Below are 20,950 nucleotides of genomic sequence, written 5' to 3'. Positions count from 1 at the left end.
CGACCCACCAAGAAGACGAAAGGACCACAACAACAACGAAGGACCACGAACCAAGCCAACCACCCTCGAAGAAAAGAGGAAGAAGAAGCATTGTCGGAGAAAAGAGGAAGAAGAAGCACTGCCGAAGAAAAGAGGAAGAAGAAGCAACAAATAAGAAGAAGAAAGCGGCGCAGGAGAATGAATAATGGCTCGTACAGATGAGTCACTTTAGGCTTTTATAAGAAAGGGTGAAGTGCATTTTAGCCCTTTCACCCACGTTGTTGGGTGCCCAACGCAACACCCTCATTTCATTTTAGAAAACCCATTTTAGAATGTAAACTTAGATTTTAGAAAGTAAGCTATTGTATCCTATGCCTTATTATTACATCGGGCAGATTTCATTTCATTCAGAAAAACTAATTTCAAAATATAAATTTACATTTTGGAATAAACTTTCTAAAATGCAATGGGAGTATATGATACAATAGTAAAAGTGCATGATAGAAATGCCCTAATACCAACACCGGCCCACCCGCTCCATTTGTTAGTTCCATAGCATATAAAAGTTAATTTGATTTGAATAATTTTTGTATTCATTAATTTAGTCCTTGAAATTGTTGATCCATGAAAAGAAAAATTAGGAGAACAAAATTACATATAAAGAATTAGTGGGATACCAAAATTGTAATTTAGCCTTCAAAATAACCACAAACTTTTGAATTCCTTTTTAGTTTAGATTCTAGTCCCCTATTATAAGAAATTCACAATTTTAGTCAAATTCATCATTTTCATATTTTATTTTGTTTGTTTTTTAGATTTTAATTAATTATTTTTTAATGGTATTTTAAGTTAATATGTTAGATCTAGAATTCAACTAGACCACTACAAATAAATTAAAACAAGCAAAATTGAAAATTTGACCAAAATGACATTTTCTAAATCAGGGAGATCAAAATCATGAAAAAAAAATAAGAATTTCAAAATTGTGGATTTGGGATTAAAGAGAGATCAAAATTATGATTTAACCTTTAATTTGTAATATAAAGTTATAATCTATAGTATCAATATAAGTAAATAACTGTTAATTTAAACTTTTGATTTATGAACATGGTTCAATAAGAAAATCAGAACTTAATGCTTTTAACCATTATGACTAGGTTAGTTGTGACTGATGAAGAGCTTTAGTAATTTGCATAAACTTGCCTAAAAAAAAAGCTTTTAAATAACAAGTGCTCCAATTCAAATGTTTGAATAAACTACTTGAAACGGAATTTAATTCTCTAGTACTCTTTTTGTCGATAAATATCAGATGTTAGTTTTTTATTAACCGGAGATTCAAACCTATGGCTTTTCCTCCCTTTCCTTCTTCTTTCACCACTAGATCAACCTTATACCTCCTCAATTCCCTAGTACTTAATTGGCCCTGCATCTAGATCTTCGTCAGCTTAAATGGTGTACAAAATCGATGTTATTTACCAGCCAGAGCTCTATCAGTCAATCATATTGTACAAAGAAGAGAATGAAAAGTAGTACCATATATGGTCACATTATTTAATGCACAGGGCAATGACAAAATCACATTGGATCTACCATAACTGATGAAGGTAATCATTTTCAACTTCTATAGTTCTATCTTGGCTTGATGCTTGGTATCACTCCACTAACAAGGTCACTACCTGACACATCTCCTGATACAAAAGGAGTCTTCATAACAGAAGCAGAGGCAGAAGATGAAGATGGTGTACTGTGACTGTCTGCTTTGCCAGAATCACTGGATATAAATTCAGCTCTCTTGGTATCTGATTCCGGCATTGTAGACCATATGTTCTCAAGCTCTCTTACCACTTCTGTCATACTAGGCCGTGCCTCTGGCTCATCTTCGCAACACTTCATGGCCAAAGTCAAAAATTTCTCCACATGCTCAGATGGATAAGACCCCATTCGTCCATCGATAATTGAAAATATCACGCCAGATTGGTATGCAACGTTCACCTGAAAAAGATTCGGATAAGTGATATTGTCAAGCACTCTATTATTTTTTGGGTGAACTTAGGCATCCCTTGGCTGAAAGTCAGAGGCTAATCCCTCGAAATATTGAGATTGATTTAAGGGGCTCAAAGATTTAGAGAAGTGATAGTGTCAAGCACTCTGTTATTTGATATCTTAAGACATGGGAAATGATAGAAGGAATATTTACATGACAAAAGGATACACGTTACTTGGAAATTGTTTAATTTGATTCAACCTAGATGTTAGCAAATACTTACTCAGTTCTGTTTACCCAAAACCTTAGACTAATGGAATAATAGTTGGACATCGCTAAGCAAAAAATGATCCAAGTAAAGATTTGATAACAAAAAACAGAACCGGTGTAGATGAAGAAACGGAAAGAATCAAAGAATTGACATTGACAACAAATGGATCTATATAATCCTGTAGAGAGGAAGGGTCTCTCTCTCTCTCTCTCTCTTTCTATTGAGGTGACATGATTCAATTACAAAGGCAACACTCATGAACAATATGAAGGCAAAATATAACAATACAGCAGAAGAAGAATAATTTTTGAAAAACAGATGTACAAAACAAACAGCATAGATTGAACATCCAACTGTTGATCACAGTTTGATCCAATCACACTAGGGAATAGGGAGAGAAAACAAGTTCTAAGATAAGAAAATACCTCTCTAACAATATTTTTGCCATGTGAGATAGGATGCATCCCTGTCAAAAGTTCCAGAAATACGACACCAAGACTATAAACATCACTCTTGTCAGTCAACTTATGAGTTAAGAAGTACTCTGGATCAAGGTAACCCTGCATGTTCAAAACAGTGAAAAACAAATGGTAAAAATTCATTAAATAAATAAAACCAATCTTCCAAAATCCATACACACTTCCAAGTGGTCAGAGCTGGGATACTATTTGTTACACTCAAGCTTAATTGGACCAGGGCAACTGGGGTGAACATGACATGACATGACCTAAATGGCTAGCCTAACCATTATTCTCAAATTCATCCAATGTAGGACTTGGGGCTATCACAGCAAGCTCTGATACCATTTGAATAGGGGACCCTAGACCCAACCTTTCAAGCTTCAACACCTGTTCTTTTCCCCAAAGAAATACTCCTAACATTGGCCATAATTATGTCAGCATCCTCCTAAGTTTTTTCAAAATTGATATCCTGGACAGAGATTTAGAGACAAATTTATAGGTATCAAGTGTTAGAATATTGAAGTTAAGAACCTTTTCATGTTAGTAGCATTACAGAGCTGGCTTATATTTGTAGTACAAAACTAGTGCAGTTAGTATTGCAACAATATGATTGCCAATCTTGTACTTAATATACAAGTGCACAATTCAGCAAAACCAAAACCAATCATGAAAGCCTTACCGGGGTCCCCTTTACCACTGTAGATACATGACCAGGCACAACTCCTTCCATGTCTGGAACTGGGGCAAGCCGTGAGAGTCCAAAATCAGCCACTTTCGCGGAAAACTTAGAGTCCAATAATATGTTGCTGGCCTTTACATCTCGGTGAAATATTGGAGGATCAGCTTCTGTGTGTAGATACATAAGACCTTTAGCTGCCCCTAGCGCGATCTTCAATCTCATGGCAAAAGTCAGAGGATCTTTAGCTGTAACTGTATACATTATAGCACACTCTTAAGATAGATAACATAAAAAGGGACTTAGGCACACAATTTCTGTAAAACAAATTATCTGCATCATCGAGCTTAGAGAAAAGGAAAATGTACACAGCATCTGTGACTACTAATTCATCAGAATAAAGCAATGGAACCACAAAATTAGTTAATAATTTAAGATCAGAAAATAAGAACATAATGTATACCAGAAAGGTGATCCCTCAATGTGCCATTAGACATAAATTCATAAACCAGCATCTGCAAGCATGAAGCAACAAGACAAATGGAAGAAATTCAATAGAGTCAGAAAGAAAGAAGAATGAAAGGGAGTTTATAACACCAAAATTTTCTGAAAGGACAGCAAGGACTAGAATGATACATCCTCCCAAGGTTAGAAGCTAAAGAAAGTTTATGTTATATGAAATATCAAATAAATCCTTGTTTTGGGAATGACTCTTCAAAATCCAAACTTCAAGAACAGCTGGATGTGTGTTGTGACTGCGTTTAACTTCTTTTTAAAGTCATTCTAACCAAGCTGTTAACTCGCGTTTATATCCTAATTTTGGTAAAATAATATCCTCCCAGAGTTAAATGGTGGCGATGAGCTATGAGATTAGTGGATATTAAAACTTCCACAAACAACATCAAGAATCCAAGATAATCATTAAAAGTACTAAAATAAAATATGGCTAGAGTTAAATTTTCTGAATTTGGAAACAAAAATTACCTGTTCACCTTCTTCATCACAGTATCCAATCAGAGACACGAGGTTGCGATGATGTAACCTTGATAGTAATGATATTTCTGTAAGGAACTCCTTCTCACCCTGCAGGGATCCCTCTTGTGCACGTTTTATGGCAACAACTGTGCCATCAGAAAGAACCCCTTTATAAACCTTCCCATAGCCCCCTTGTCCAACTTGAGCAGAGATGCTGAAATTGTTTGTGGCAAAGGACAATTCTCCATAAGTAAAGGCCCTTACACCATCAATTTTTATAGAGATTTTAGATGCTGCAAATAAACATAAGTCTATGTTAATAGATTTTATAAATAAAGCCATTCATGATAACCAATCAGATATGCTTTGTAACAGTAAATACATGGTACCACATATTATTTTTAAAATTCCAATCAAACAAGTTCAAAACAGGAAGAAAAAGTGGATATAATTTCACTCTGAGAATGTTAAGGTTCTGATAGGAAAACATTGAAAAAAACTAGTACTTTTACAGCAAGTGTAAACTATATCTTTAGAGCTTATAGATGAATATCTGAACTGCAGTTAAATTGTTTATACATTTTGACAAACATTAAAAACAAGTATATGCAATGCTGCGGTATTGGCACCTTCTGTTATAAAATATCCAATTTACGAACTAGGCTCATGTTCATAGTCAAGATATGAAGGGGTAAAAGTGGATTTGTAGCAACCTGCAACTTCATATATTTATCACGTGTTCCGAATGAGCTGCTCAAATACATAAGCATCTCTAATGTTACAAGAGTTAACCAGCTAAATCAATAAGACTTCTTACATGATTGTCTTGAGCTAAACCTCTTTTTGATTCTCCAAATGATTTTTCAACCCTGATTAGGCACAGTTTAAAAATTCAATGACAGAAGCCTTATCTTTTTAATGTCTTGTATCTTATCAATGCAACCCCCCCTCTCCACTCGCAAAAAAAAAGGGTGTCTCTTTTCCCATATGCTGGTTATGGGATAGAGCTACTTTTGGTGTTCTATTCATAGCTGTTCACAAGAGCATTGCTATTTCTGAATTCTGATTTGCAAAGACTGGGAGCTTTGCTGCATTCAATTTTTTTCATGTTCCTTATTGTATGTAGGATTAAGTTCATGGTATCTTAACCTCCTCCATTCCTCCTAGTTGTACTTTCTCTCTTTTGTCTCTAATCAAATTTCTCTTAATAACTAAAAAAAGGAAAAAAAATCAAAGGACATTTATCAATGAATGCAAGAATAGGCTTTAGTAGCTGGCTTAACATGGGTCTTTTATTTCAAGAAACCAATTTATTATGGTAACATGTGAACAGAAACAGCCCCAAAGGTCAATAGGAAAACAGCAAGAGTATTTTAGATGACATTAAAAGATTACTAAATTTTCAGGCAAAAATAAAATATCACACTGTAACATCAAGCTTCTCATTGTTATAGAGGCGGAGAGCTTGAGACAAGTTAAAGAGAAAAATGGGAATGCACGTGTTAATTCATGATACAAAACTCACCATGACGTTGCTTGGAAACGGCATGATAATCTCTCAATTTTATTCTCAAAATAAGAATGGTAACAATTGCAGATAACGTCACTGCACAGGCAATTGCCCCTATGACTATGCCAACCAGCACACCCGTACGTATATTCTGTGATTCAGATCTCGTGGGAATCACTGCAAGAATAACGAGCAGTATGAGGACAGTCATATACTCACAACACATACAATATACTCTTGAACTCAACACTGCATCTGAATCATGCAATTTATAGTTGTTTCATTTTTGCTAAAGCATCTCCAAATCATTAGGATGAGGAAATCAGAATATCTATTGAGGAATAATCAGATAGATGTCAGTTAGAGGGCTCACTTACATAAAGCAAAATCTGTTATTTATGCAAACTTTGACATGCGAAGCATGCATATGGAGAAAAAGCTAATTTGATAATAGGAAGATTGAAAATTATTAGCTTAACATTTGCAATATCTTCTTTTTTTTTTTGGGGGGGGGGGGGGGGGGAAGCATAACATCATAGTACAAGTAGTTGAGTGAGAACACAACTTTTTGTTCTACTGATTGATAATGGTACACAAGTTCTAGACAAAACAATTAAAAATTTACTACAATGCTTTTTGTGCAGTTAACGTTTGGTTTGCACTAAGAAAAGGCACAAAATTTTGACATTTTTATCATTCAATTATTTTCACACTTTAATATTATTTATCACCACAAAAGCTATAGCAACTGAATGCAGCATAAGAAGCCTAATTAGGACACAGATGGAGGTTGAAAAAGAGGAATTTCCCAAACATGGAAAACTGGAGAAAGTGGACAAAATCTGCATGATGCAAGATCCTCTCCTTTTGATAAAAATCTAATGGTTCAATACCTAAAACAGAAAGGCAATGTGGAAGCTGTCAGGGGATAGCACAAATGATGCATTAGTGTTTTGGTTGTAAGTGACCCTTCATCTTCTTAGTCTTTGTATATGGCTTGTAGGCTATCCATGGATATTAGGGTTTTGGTTGTAAGAGTAACAGAGATATTCAATTGGAAAACAAGGGGAAGCAGAAAAGGCCACTATGTAGAAGGCAAGAAAGTATGGAGCAGGAGGATTGAAGAAGAGAAGGGGAGACTCAAGGAGAAGAAAAGATTGGGAGTTGTCCTTTGGTTCCTTAAGTAACTTTTCTCTTGTGTTTCATCTTATGTTTTGTTCTCTCACATGACAATTTTTAAAGTCAAACATGGAACAAGTATTTTTGTGCTCTCTAGTCCTTCATTTTTTAAGAAAATCAAGTGCAACCATATATGAACAACTAAATTAATAGAGATGAGACTTGAAGGGGGTCAGCGCATCTGCACTATCTATTTCCTGATTGTCTCATGTCTAATCTTATATTCTATTGATACAGATCAGTAGATAAAAAATTTGTGTCGGCATTGTTTTTCTTACTATAATATTCTGACCCATGTTTATCGAGCTAAAGAAAATGTGGAGAAGTTTCAGAGACTTACCATCCTGGTAAGAACCCAAAAGATTGAAGCCAATCAGTTCATAAGGCCCAAACGTATCATTGTCTGGAATTAGCCATCCTGTGAACTTGCTTTTGATCCGTAGGAGCTCGCTTTCATTGAAAGTATGATTACTAGTGTTATTAAGATATGGAGGAAAAAACTTCAAATCCATTTTCAGTCGAGGTCCTACTTGCCAATAAAAATCATATTCTAGCTGATCAAAAGATATTTCAAGACCATGAGTCATGTAGTCCTTAAATCCATTCAAATATGGAAGAAAGTTTGTAAATCCAGGACTTTTCAACCGATAGAAAACAATCAATGGAAGCGCACAGAAACAATCCACAGTGTATTCAAAAGGAGGAGGGCATCCTTGAGGGGGACAGGAACTGAAATTTGTTGTTAATGAGCCATTTGTTACAGTAGCAGCTTCAGATCCACAGAACTGAATCAGGGTTATATTTGAGCAAAGGGGATTTCCATTAAGCCTGAAATACAGTAATTTTCAAATAATAACATGTGAAGCTCTTTAAAAATGATGGAATATATGCTTAATCTAATGTTAAATTCTTGACCTTCAGCAAAATGACACTAATCTTTTGAACATGCATAACAAGGAGAAAAAATACATGAAAATCTTCAGTCTCAACTACAATGATTTCAGAACAAACTGCACAATAGCTAGTAAATTTAGAACCGTACCCAACTGTGACATTTGGAGGAAGATCAATACTGCCTGATATGGTTGTAAGATTATTATTTTCCAACTCCCTGCAAGATTAGAAACTCATGCTCAGCAAACTAAAATACAAAAACCCAGTACTGAGTAGCATCTACTGCAGAGGGAAATACAGATGAATCAATGATATTAGCATAGTAAAATTCCCACAATTATGCAATTTATCACTTCAGATCTTACAAGAAAAATTTTTCTGTTCCATTTAAAGTCTTATTCTGCCAAATGGAGGAAGAAACAGTGCCATCCAATGAATTGTTTGCAAGTGACCTGCCCCATAGATGATATTAGTAAAAACCATTTATTTATAACATGATTGATTAAATAGGAAATATAAAAGTTTGATAATTCAATATAAAACATATCATAAGTAATTCAATACATGATCTGCAAGTGAGATAAGGTGATAGATAGTAGTAACTCTTGTTTGGCTTATAGTATGTAATATAGCTTTACGTAGAAGAAAATAGGTTAAAACAAGAAACAACTTACAATTTCTGAAGACGTGGAAGATCAGCAAAGTAGGATGGAATATTTCCAGTAAGGAGGTTGTTTGATAAATCACTGCACATATCCCATGAGGTAAAAAACTAATCATATTATCACATTCTATAAATTTGCTTTGGCCAACAAACATACAAGGAAAATATTGACATATTGACATGTAGAATTCAAAAAATTAAATGTAAAATCAATCAATGAAAGATTAAATGATTGAGATTCTCACATGGTTGTGATATTTTCAGAAAGCTTATTCGGAGGAATCGATCCATTCAACTGGTTGAAACTGAGGTCACTGGAATTTCACAAATAGTAGTCAGTAAACACAGTTACAAGCTGCACTAGACTTTTTCTTTTCCAGACATATACAATACAATATTTACATTTCTCAGGAACAATCAAATACAGATAACTGAACTTACAGATAAAGAAGGTGAGGTATCCTTCTTAAATCAGGAAGTGGTCCTCGCAAATTGCAATTCCTAAGGCTCCTGATAATACCAAGAAACCAATAACAACATTTAGTGATTTAGACAGTCAACCTTGACACCAAACCCTTCTCCTCGACCAAATTAAATTTTCTTTGTTGAGAAATTTTATTAGGCAGAGGATAGGAGAAGAGTATGCAGAGTGATAGTGTGCCATCATCCAGCTAGCGGTATTCAAGAACAAACCCTTAACTGAATAACTGAAGAAACCATATTTTATTATTAAATTAAGTTCGGTTTTCAGTTGTCATGTTCAAAACCGAACCACAAACATACTAAACTTATTAGCTTTCATATTTTACTCTCAAATAAACTTGAAATTATTTTGACTTGTGATTTGTAATATAGACTAAGTTATGATTTATGATGAGATATACTACTTTGACAGAGATTTTTATAAGAATTTTATTATGTATTTGATTTTTATCTAATAAGTGTTGTCCCATTAGTGAAAAAGTAGCCACTAGAATTCATGTATTGGTTTGGGACTCTACTCTTACTATAGTTTATGAAATTTCATTTGGTTGCTCATCAAAAAATAGTCTTCTTAATTTATTTATTTAAAAAAATATCTGACCCAATCCAAATGATGAAGATTGGATGGGTAAGTATAGATTTGATACTATTCCAAAACTTATCCAAACCAAGTTGCAAGTTTTCTTTTATGATTAAATCAGATAGGTTTTTGCCACAAAACTGATTCAAACTAATTGAGTCAAAATACTAATACTCTATGTCTTAGCATAGAACATTGTAACTAGAGTTGGTTAATTGGTTAATCTCATGTAACTATAGTTAGTGGAGTTAGTTATTCTTATAACTAATTATATAATCTGTTGTAATAACCAATTTCTGTTAGCCAATTCATTCAATGCTATTCACTTGCTTCCTTTATCGTTTTCTTTCTCTGCAAGCTTCTTCCATAAGCTTAGCATTCATCCACGGCAGACATGGAGTTTATGATGGTATCAGAGCTCTTCCATTGAAGAGCTCTACTGCACAACTCTCTGATTTCGTTTCTTCTTTGACTTCCTTTTGATTCCTTCATCATGATAGACAATTCATCACTGCAAGATCAATCTTTAAACATTCAGTTCATATTATCTCCCTCCTATCAGTATTGTTTCCTCTATCACACAGTGTTGAACCACAGTCATACAGTGAAGCATCTCGAGATCCTGATTGGATTGAGGCCATGAATGTAGAGATCAAAGCACTAGAACTCAATAATGCTTGGGTTCTTACTGATCTTCCTAAGCACAAATCAGCAATTGGTTATAGATGGGTGTATAAAGTCAAGCATAGATCTGATAGTTCAATAGAGAGGTATAAAGCCAAATTGGTGGCCAAGGGATACACTCAAGTAAAAGGACATGACTATCTAGACACTTTCTCTCCAGTGGCTAAACTGACCACAGTGAGACTTTTACTGGCTTTAGCTGCAATCAATCAATGGTATCTCAAGCACTTGGATGTGAGCAATGCCTTTTTACATGTTCATTTGCATGGAGAAGTGTACATGGACATTCCTCAGGGTATGAAAGTGGCTAGACCCGAACAGGTCTGCAAGCTTCAAAGGTCCTTATATGGTTTGAAGCAAGCCAGTAGACAATGGTATGCCAGACTCTCATCCTTTCTAGTTTCACATGGATACAAACAATGTGCTTCTGATCACTCTTTGTTTATTAGACATGGTTCTCACAGAATTGATGTCTTGTTAGTCTATGTTGATGGCATTGTCTTATCAGGCAATAACTTATCTGAGATTCAAAGGGTTACCCATTTGTTGGATGATACTTTCAGAATAAAGGATTTGGGAGATTTAAGGTATTTCCCGAGCTTTGAGGTAGCCAGAAGTTCTAATGGTATCAATCTTTGTCAAAGGAAGTATGCACTGGACATTCTTAATGATTCTAGCATGCTTGGATCTAAGCCAATGTCTACTCCTGATTACATATCTAAACTACACCAACACTCAGGACTTCTACTTTCAACAGAGGAAGCCTATTCTTATAGGAGATTAATTGGGAGATTGATTTATTTGACAAATGCTAGGCCAGATATCCCTTATGCAGTGCAGCATCTATGTCAATTTGTTACTAATCCCACTTCTAATCATAAGCAAGCTGCTTTTCAAATACTCAAATACCTCAAGGGGACTCCAGGTGCAGGGATTTTTATGTCTGCTGCTAGTGATTCAGATTGGGTCGGTTGCATTGATACTATACGATCTATCACTGGCTATGCTTTCTACATTGGTGATTCATTAATTTCATGGAAGTCTAAGAAACAAGCTACTATTTCTAGAAGCTCCTCTAAGACTGAATATCAGGCTTTAGCAAGTGCTACTTATGAGCTACAATGGCTTACTTACTTGCTCAAAGAATTTAAGATCAAATTTCATAACCCTGTTGTCCTATACTGTGATAACAAATATGCTCTTCATATAGCAGCTAATCTTGTTTTTCGTGAGAGGACCAAACACATTGAGATTGACTGCCATATTGTTCATGAGAAAGTGTTGAATGGTCTTGTGAAGCTTCTTCCTATTTCTTCTGCAAATCAACTAGCAAACATTTTGTAACTTCTCATTTTTCGTAAATAAATTTAAGAGGTTTTTTAGTAAAAAAAAATAGAGTTTTAGAAAATGGTAAGATTTTTATAATTAAATAAATAAGGAGAAATGATGTTATTAATTAAAATAATGGTTTGAAGGAAAAAAAAAAAGAAAAAGATATTTGATTTATTCATTTGATAGAAAATAAAATAGAGTATTTGTTTATAAAATAATAAACAAAGAAAAAATAGAGTAAATAATAGGTTGTGAGTACCCTAGCTATAAATAGATGCATCTTAGGTCAGTTTTCTGATGATACTCTCTACGCCTCCTCTCCCTCTCAATTTCGTTTTCCCTTCTCCTCCTCCCAAAACTCTCTCTTTTTCCCGCATACCACTAAATCTCTCAGAAAAACGACGATCTCAGACTCATTCACTATTGGATCGTCGTGAAATTTGAGTACAAAGTTTGAAACTCATTTTTGAACATTCTCACCGTTGGGAATTACGAAAACATGTCAGATCTCAAAGAAATACCCTTTTCATCGTAACTTTTTCTTTTCCCGCAAAAACCCAAAACTGTCTCAGTAAAACTACAACCCCGGACTCGTCAACCGTTGAATTGTCGTGAAATTTTGATATGTGGTTCAAGATTTATTTCCTCAAATCTTCACCATTGGTATTTGAAAAATAACGTCTGTGGAGGGAGAAATACTCATCACACCTAGACAGTGAAATGAAGACTTCAATCCCTTTTTCTTCTCTCTAACGTTTGAGAACCCCATCAGAGTAGTTAGAGGAAAAACTTGAGGAATCTCAGGAAACCGCTAGAGATGCCACTATTGTTGTCACAATACACACGTGAGCCTGCTTGGAGGTAAGGGATGAGTTTATCGCAATTGAGGTTAGAATGAACATGTGTAAGGGTTCTTAAAGGATCAAATTGAGATTTATTTTGGGATGCTTATTGTATTAAAATTCTTCTTGTATGATTATGTGAAATTGTTTGAGGGGTTTTACTCCCCGTAAATTGAGAAATATTTTTTGTATAATTTGTTTGTGTTTTGAATAAGATTAGCATAATAAATAGTTATATTGGGATTATGAAATTGTGATTGAAATTGTATATAAGTGATAAATTGAATATATGATGAATTGTAGAATAATATATTACTTTGAGATTATAATATTGTTATGGAGATTGAATATAAGTGCAAAGTTGAATTGTTAAATTGCGAGATACACGTAGACATGAGATGGTTGATTGTGACATAATGAGATGTGAAGTTGTGAACATGAGTTTTAGTTGTGAATAAGTGTGTGGTTAACACTTGATGTAACATTACTTGTGTTGTGAGCGGTGAATTATACAATAACTCGACAAGTGTTTATCTTAAGAAAAATGTTGATGCACAATGTTAAAGGAAAAATGTAGGTTTCCTAGTTAGGAACTAGTGTTAAATTGTAGCGCAATGTGTTAAACGTGTTTGAAACACGAGTGTGAGATCATGAGTATTGTATAATTCATGAGTAGTACCTACTTATAATATTATTGTTGAAATTGAGTATAAGTACAAAGTTGAACATGTGTTAATTTCTGAGATACATGTAAACTTGTGATGGTGGATTGTGACATTATGAGATGTTAAATTATGGGCATGATATTTGGTTGTGAATAAGTGTGTGTATTTAACATTGGATGTGACAATAATTGTGTTGTGAGCTGTGAATTATACAATAACCCGATCAGTGTTTATATTGAAAAAAGTATTTATGCACAGTGTTAAAGAGAAAGTGTAAGTTCCTAGTTAGGAACCGTGTTAAATTGTAGCACTATATGTTAAATGTATTTGAAACACGAGTGTGAGGTCATGGGTATTATATAATTCATGAGCAGTGTCTGCTTGCAAAAAAAAAACTGTTTTAGGAGTTGAACTTGAATCAGGAAGGTGAGGCCCTAACGGATTCTTCGGAGTTTAGGCCTTGGGAGTAAAGACACTCGGTTTGAGTGGTCATTTAAACTTATGTTGATCTCATATGGTTAGCTCATTCTCGCAAAATGGAATGACCCTGACTGGTCACCTTATAATTTTACTTAGTGAGAGTGACCTGACATACTCATTGTGTGGTGTGTCTTGTTATGTACTCCTAAGCGCCCCAGGGAGGTTTTTCACTAACATGGTATCACATTGCATGTAAGCTTGAGTCTTAGTATAATTGTTGCATAACGCTTGCTAATTGTTTATTATGAAGTTAATTAGTGTTATTGCATCTTGACTCGAGTGTGTGATTCATGTGTAATGTAATTAGTGATTGAAAAACTAATTTTAAAGATAAAGTGGTGAAGTGACGTGGGTTGTATTAAGTTGAGTTATGTTATAAATATTTCCATAATTTATTTTGATTACGTCTTGTTTATTTGTTTTGTTATTTTTTTTGTGATAACTCACTCCCTGTGTGCTATTTGTGTTTGGATCCTATGATGATCTCGAACCTTATGTTCGTGGGAGCAGATGACTAGGTGGATAACTTTAAAGAATCTTGTGTTGAAGGACGTTGGGACACAATGTTCTAATAGAATGTGACATTGGGAATGTGTTTTTACTTCAATTGCATGACATTATTTTATTTTATTTTACCTCACTGATTTAATAAAACATTTTTTTGTAAATTTTGACGGCCTTGTTTTGAGCCGAATATGTTTTTAATAAGTCTTATTTGATGATAGTGAAGTGAATATGAACCTTTTACCCACGTGAATTTGTTGATCAATATTTTTATATGTTTTATTTTTTTTTATATGTCGGGATAGAGGGTGTCACACATTTACACTAAGGCTATCATGCCTGGTGCATTTCAGTTTTTGTATTCCAAGCTAGGAGTGTCTAACATCCATTCCTAGCTTGAGGGGGGGTCTTGGCATAGAACATTGTAACTAGAGTTGGTTAATTGGTTAATCTCATGTAACTACAATTAGTGGGGTTAGTTATTCTTATAACTACTATATAATCTGTTGTAATAACCAATTTCTGCAAGTCATCATTCTATGCTATTCACTTGCTTCCTTTATTATTTTCTTTCACTGCAACTCTGCAAGCTTCTTCCATAAGCTTAGCATTCATCCATGACAAACATGGAGTTTATGACTATGTGCATGACAATATATGGTGTTCTACCATGTAGTCAACTGTATTCTCATGATTTCCACAAGCATTTTTTTAAAACATTTTTTTCCTGTTTATATATCTTGGCCAACATTTTCTCTTGTATGATTGCTTCTCCTACATATAAGAAATCAATCACAAAAGTTATAGTATCTCAAATTGCTACATCACACCTAAAATTTAAAATAAAGCCTCAGGAACCTCAACTTCACTCATTGCATTTGCAAAACCTACTTAAAGAGAAGGAATAATAGAATTCACTTACATCTTCAACAACTTTGACATGTTGGCATATGTATCAGGAATGCTATTTCCCTCAAAGTTATTGTTATCAAGTTGACTGCAAGAACAAGAAGATAAAGAAACACTTCAAAAACCCAATTACACGACAAGGAATATTTGTTGAAACAGACAACAATTTAAAAGCAGTAAATGTAAAAAAAGGATTAAAAAGTTCTACAATGACGAAAGTATCAATTTTTTAATATTGATGTATCAAAAATCTATGATAGATTACATAGCTGGCAAAGCACTCAGTGTTCCTGTCCTACATTTTCCACCACTTGCCTAGAAATTTCACTTCTCACAACCAAAGATTGATCTAGAACTAACTATCAAATGACATTTCTTAGAATTTAGGCATAAGGCCTAACTCAACCCCACAAAATCAACTTATAAAGAGAGGGATTGTCCATGATTTATGAAGGGCTACATTGGCCATATCTCTTGTGGATGTGAGACTAAACACACACCCTCACGCCCAAGGCTATGGGTCTAAAGATGGCAATGTGAGTGGCCCAACAATGGATCTAGGAGAATCTTTGATACATACCATATTAGAATTTAGGCTTAGGGTCTACCTGTACCACAAAACCAACATCTATAGTGAATATAACACAAACTTCATATGGATTATATTAGCAATATCTATAGTCAATGTGGGACTAAGCACACCTCCTCGGAGCTAGGGAATGAAGGTGTTCCAAAGAGACCGTAATTACGGCAAGCTAGAGGTGACCACAATAGGGTGGTTTTCCAACAGCATTGAAGGAAAATCCATAGCTTTGCAACTTCTCCGATCAGTATATATTCTAAACATATAGTAACACAATTGTTGTTGAAGTTATAGGGGTTTTACGTGTATAGAGAGCAAAAGTAGAGAGTAGAGACTAAACACTCCAAAATTGATATTAACTTAATATGGTGTGCTATATGTGTCACAGCATGCAAAACATAAAGTACTAAACCTTATCTAATCTTAATTAAACGAGGAAATCAATCCTAAAGATAATCTAAGATACTCTAAATTATTCTGAGATATATTCATATATTCGAAGTTAGATAAATCCTTATTTCCTTCTATGTGTCTATGAAGATTGAAAAAGATGACTAGCAGTCTAGTACACATTAATTAATTAGGGGTCCAATAATTTTAAGAGTAATTTAAAAAAAAAATATTACAAATTGTTAACAAATTTAATGCTACTAACTAAATCAACTAACTTTCTTGATAATTGTGAATTAGTTAAATGGGTCTTACATTTAGGGGCAGAGGTAGTACTAAGCAGAACACCATAAAAAAATTATTCATTTTATTTTCACCACTCCTGCAAGTTCTTGTTGAGATGTCTCTCCAAACTAGCTCTATGTGTTTTTTCATCCAAAATAAAATAAAACTATATGCGCTGACACTCATATATTACATAAAGAATAGGAAACCTACATGATAAGTAAGCTTGGCATATCAGCCAGCTCACGGGGAAGATATCCAGATAAGTTGTTGTTGTCGAGAAGACTGCAGGGCCAGAGATGCATCTTGTGAACAAGATATAGGCATGATAATTAAGGATTAAAAAAACACTGAAAATATGTTAGTAGCTGCAGTTATGTCAATGATTACTAATAACCAACTTACAGGTGAACAAGCTTTGGTAATCGGGAAAGCTCCGGTGGGATTTGTCCACTAAGTGAATTATTGTTCATGTGGCTGCTCCATTGGAGGTGAAAAAGATAAACATTATTTTCTTTCCATTTTTTTGGTCATAACAAAAATGTTGAGAAATAAAAGAGTTCGTGTAAAAAGAACAAGAGTGGTCATTCTTTAACTACTTTTTCATTGTTAAGAACCTTACAAGTGCTTTGTCTTGTTCAGGTTTGCAAATGACGTAGGTATAGGTCCGGATATTTGGTTCTGATCAATTTGTATTCTATCCAGGTTTGGAAGATAGCCAATCTCCTCTGGTAGTGATCCTGTTAAGTTATTTCCATTCAGAAGCCTGTGAAAAAATATATTTGATGAGAAAGAATGCAGAGATGATGTAACTCTTCTTGTTAAATCACCACTCTTTTACTTGTAGAACCATTTAAATTTATCTTTCTACCCTATAGGAAACAGTGTTTAATTCAATTATTTATAAGATCAATTCTGAATTATAGCAATGACAAGGATGTTTGTGCATTAATAAGTCTAAAAATGGTTTTAAAAAAAATATACCAAGGTAATAACAACTGACGTATTTAATCATATGAAGACTAACATACATGCCTAACAGGAAGGCTCAACTTACAAGAGTTCCAAAGATGTGATATTGCCAACTTCCTTTGGAATACTCCCACTTATGTTGTTCCACATAAAGTTCCTTTAGAAAGCATGGATCAGAGGAAGAAGGTAATTAAAAGTTGCAAAAGGGAGAAAACACTCAAATGAGTGAAATCTACTACACAAGCGAAAATGGCATCTAATAATGCTAAACTGAAAATTGTTCAGAATATTTGCCATTTCTAAAATCAAAGCAAATACTGTCTTACAATCTTTTCATATAAGTTAATTTGCCAAGATCTGGTGCCAAAGTTCCGAACAAGTTCAATCTCAGTAATTGCCTACAGACAAGAAAAAAAACAAACTTAATAAGGGAGTAGCAGTGAAAAAAGAAAGCTCTCAATTCTCAAACAGAGATTGATAGCTCTGCATTAAATAGTATAGCATTGAATTAAAGGCAATTGATGAACTAGATTGATCAAGACATGTAAACTCATCAAATTATGCTGAAAAGATCATCATAAAGAAGTACACTTGGCCCACAATTCTCATCCTGCTTAGGTGATTATATTTATTTCTACTATACTGAGCATAAACTATCGAGCAAGGAAGTGCTTGACCCACAACATAAGACTGTTAATCTATTTGCAACATAAAAGAAGAGATTAATAAAAGATAGACAAAGGAAATGGAAGCCTGAAAATGTTATTATGTCATTTATGAAATAGAAATGTGGAGTAGAAGATAGAATTCATACAATTCTTCAACATGCAGATAGCCATCCTCTTTTGTTTCATTGAAGCACAAAACTCCTTTCCACCTTGATGTACACGGGTCTCTATCTTCCCAATTGCTCAAATTTCCATTAGGATCAATCAAACGCCTCTTAATGGCTCTCAATGCGTCAACTGCATGTTAATTCAAATGAGAAGAACATCATATCATCATTAGAGAACCAAACCTCCACATGGGAGACTTCATTGGTGATTGTAAAAATCACAGTCTTGTACTGAAACTCATCTAATATATAATATTATTTTTGCGGATAAAAAAAAAACAATACACATTATAAGCAATAGTTTACAGCTTGTGCCCATTTTTTTTTTCCTTTTATTGTAGCAATGGGTTCTCTATTTTCATTTCTCAAATTTTGTAATAAATCTGGATAATGGATATTATTGTTGTAACTTGTAAGGGACACATGAATATTGTATCTGCAGATTTTGTACTTTTAGTAATTTTACTAGTGATCTTTTAGATGATAATTATACACGGAGAAATTATTAATATGCTGGAAACTTTTATTAATATATGCCATGGCATATTAAAGAAAGTGCTCCCCAAGAGAAGAGCTACCACTTCCACAAACGCGTGTATACCATAAAGAGAAGCTAGCAATATGAACCAAGTATCTCAAAAGCTTAAGTCGATGGGTGAAATGAATGTCTTTAAATAGTACATCCCTAACTTGCCCATCACACAAGGGTTCTTTGAGCTTAAAGCATGGTTAATGCACAAGTCCACCTACCCTATGCTTAAATTCAACCTTTTAATTCTATTGTACTTAGAGGAATAGGGAAGACAAGAATCAAACTCTAAACTAAACAATTTAGTTATAGAGACTCTTATATCATGTCATGAACCAACTAACCAAAAACTTAAGTTGATACACAAATGGTTTTTAATATTGAGTACATGCCTAATAGAAGCCAAGCAATAAGGGAATACCAAAAAAAAAGGAGAAAAACATACCTTCAACGGGATCAGTGATGTTATTCTGCCCAGCAGCATGCAGCAAATAGCAGCAGAACCACAAGAGGAAAACAACTCCATGCTTGAAACTCTTTGAAAGATGCATCCCAGGAATGCAAAAAATCACTAGAACACTCAAATATCTCTCATGAACTAAGCGGTGTACTTTTCACTCCCTGATAACAACAAAAACCAAGTTGTGAAAACTCGAGAGAAATCTCTACCCTTCATTGATATATACAAAAAGATTCTTGTCAATCAGCTCCTAAGTCCAAACAGATTCCTACAAATTTGCTTCACGATGATGCAGGCAATCAAGGCATATTTGTGCTGAAATCATGCTGATAATATTATCTCATTCCAAGTAAGAAACATTCATGGAGATATAAGGTGGATTGGATGGTTAAGGGAGAAGGAGAGAAAGAGAAAGGTCATGGATTTGATCACTTCTGCAAACAAAAACTAACATTCTAACAAACTAACATTTGCCTATCATAAAAACAAAAAGAAACATTCATTGAAATGAATCCAAAAACAACCTCATGCATGCATCTCTAACTCTCAAGTCCAAAAACAATCCCAGCAGCTATATTAAACTAAAGCAGAAACCAAATTCAGAAACGACCCTTTGAAACTAGAGAATAATACCTGAGAAAGAGAAGTAAACCTGAAGCCAAAATGCAAAAAGGCTCAAACTTTGAAACAAAGACTAAGAACAAATCAGAAAGTAGCACATGGGTGTGTGACACAGGTTAAGTACCAACGTGAAAATGAAACAGCAGAGGGTGTTGTCTTGTCTTGTCTGTGTGACCAATTGACCAGGTCGCCACAATAAAATGCAGCACAAAATGTAGGTGTTGATGATGTTGGAATTCCATCTCTTTCAGAAACTCTGGGTTTGAACCAAAAAATGCATTAAAAAAAATGGTAGAAGTAAAAAACAAAATAAAGAAGCTCTCAAATAGGTGGGCCAATTTGAATAACGTCCAACTACCACCGTGCTGGAGAGTGAAAGAGAGGGAGGGAGAAATTATTATTACTATTTAAATAATAATAATATGAGTCAAGAGGATTTAATTTAGTTGATTGAAAGTTGTTGTAAATATTCTGATAACCAAAAATAAAAAAAATAATAACATGATTTATTTTGGGTAAAATATTAATTTATTAATTAACTGATTAATACAGCAATTATGTGAACATGTAATAAAAATAAATTATAATGTAAAATAATAATATAAGTTATGTAAAAATTAATTACTAAGTATAGAATAATTCAAATAATAGCATCTAACAGTTTTGCAAGAAATATTATAGTGACTTTTAGCATGAAATAGTTTAAAATCATTGTCATGCTAATAGGGGTAAAATTAGACTAATAGAGGTATAAATTGAATAAAACAGTATAAATGTGTGTTTGAATTGGTTGAGTTATACTCACTGATTTTAGAAGCAATTAATAATTGGTTTTATAATGAACTTAGTATGATTTTACACTCATTATAGTTTTATCCTATCAATCCACACACATTATAAATTTTGTTAGGCCTGAGGTTAATTTTACTTAAAAATATATGGCTCTCGGTCTTATAACTTGTTTACTTGATATAGGCATTTTTTTAAAGACCTAATTGACTTATATAAAAGTTTAATCTGACCTATAAATTTGTTTTAAAGTTGTAGTTTGTGATAATTTAACATTATAATAGAGATAAAAAAAAATAGGTATGTTAACTTTTATAAGAATTGAGTTTAATTTGTTTATACAATATAGGCATATTTTAAAATTTTGTCATTCATTATAACTAATTTAAAAATATATTTTATAATAAGGCATAT

General features: G+C 33.8%; 1 protein-coding gene across 2 annotated transcripts; it reads right to left on the bottom strand.

Annotated features, from left to right (window-relative positions):
* Positions 1-1,467: 1,467 nt before the first annotated feature.
* LOC100799888 (probable LRR receptor-like serine/threonine-protein kinase At1g06840) lies at positions 1,468-20,011 on the bottom strand. 2 transcript variants are annotated; one of them, XM_006591207.4, is made up of 21 exons: positions 19,760-20,011; positions 19,112-19,287; positions 18,117-18,267; positions 17,629-17,700; positions 17,388-17,459; positions 16,953-17,096; positions 16,736-16,807; positions 16,544-16,615; positions 15,086-15,160; positions 9,035-9,103; positions 8,839-8,907; positions 8,604-8,675; positions 8,295-8,381; positions 8,078-8,146; positions 7,376-7,863; positions 5,872-6,033; positions 4,356-4,639; positions 3,835-3,886; positions 3,375-3,625; positions 2,660-2,794; positions 1,468-1,971 (listed from the first exon to the last, which is right to left on the bottom strand). In XM_006591207.4, the coding sequence occupies exons 2-21, from the start codon at positions 19,215-19,217 to the stop codon at positions 1,609-1,611; spliced, it is 2,865 nt and encodes a 954-aa protein (XP_006591270.1). In that variant the 5' UTR covers positions 19,218-19,287; positions 19,760-20,011; the 3' UTR covers positions 1,468-1,608. The 2 variants fall into 2 exon arrangements, with proteins under 2 accessions (XP_006591270.1, XP_003537371.1); XM_003537323.5 differs by having other exon boundaries at positions 19,651-19,761.
* Positions 20,012-20,950: the final 939 nt, after the last annotated feature.

The sequence above is a fragment of the Glycine max genome, chromosome 11 (assembly GCF_000004515.6).
Source record: "Glycine max cultivar Williams 82 chromosome 11, Glycine_max_v4.0, whole genome shotgun sequence".
In the NCBI taxonomy this organism is placed as follows: domain Eukaryota; kingdom Viridiplantae; phylum Streptophyta; class Magnoliopsida; order Fabales; family Fabaceae; genus Glycine; species Glycine max.
This window is presented reverse-complemented; position numbering and strand designations above follow the sequence as displayed.

What these genes read in the sequence shown, in the direction of transcription:
- LOC100799888 (XM_006591207.4), bottom strand. Translation starts at nt 19,217, where the DNA reads ATGCATCTTTCAAAGAGTTTCAAGCATGGAGTTGTTTTCCTCTTGTGG. An exon ending in CATCACTGATCCCGTTGAAG is followed by an intron (nt 18,268 to 19,111) that starts GTATGTTTTTCT and finishes ATTAACATGCAG; the next exon opens with TTGACGCATTGAGAGCCATT. An exon ending in TTAACTTATATGAAAAGATT is followed by an intron (nt 17,460 to 17,628) that starts GTAAGACAGTAT and finishes TGCTTTCTAAAG; the next exon opens with GAACTTTATGTGGAACAACA.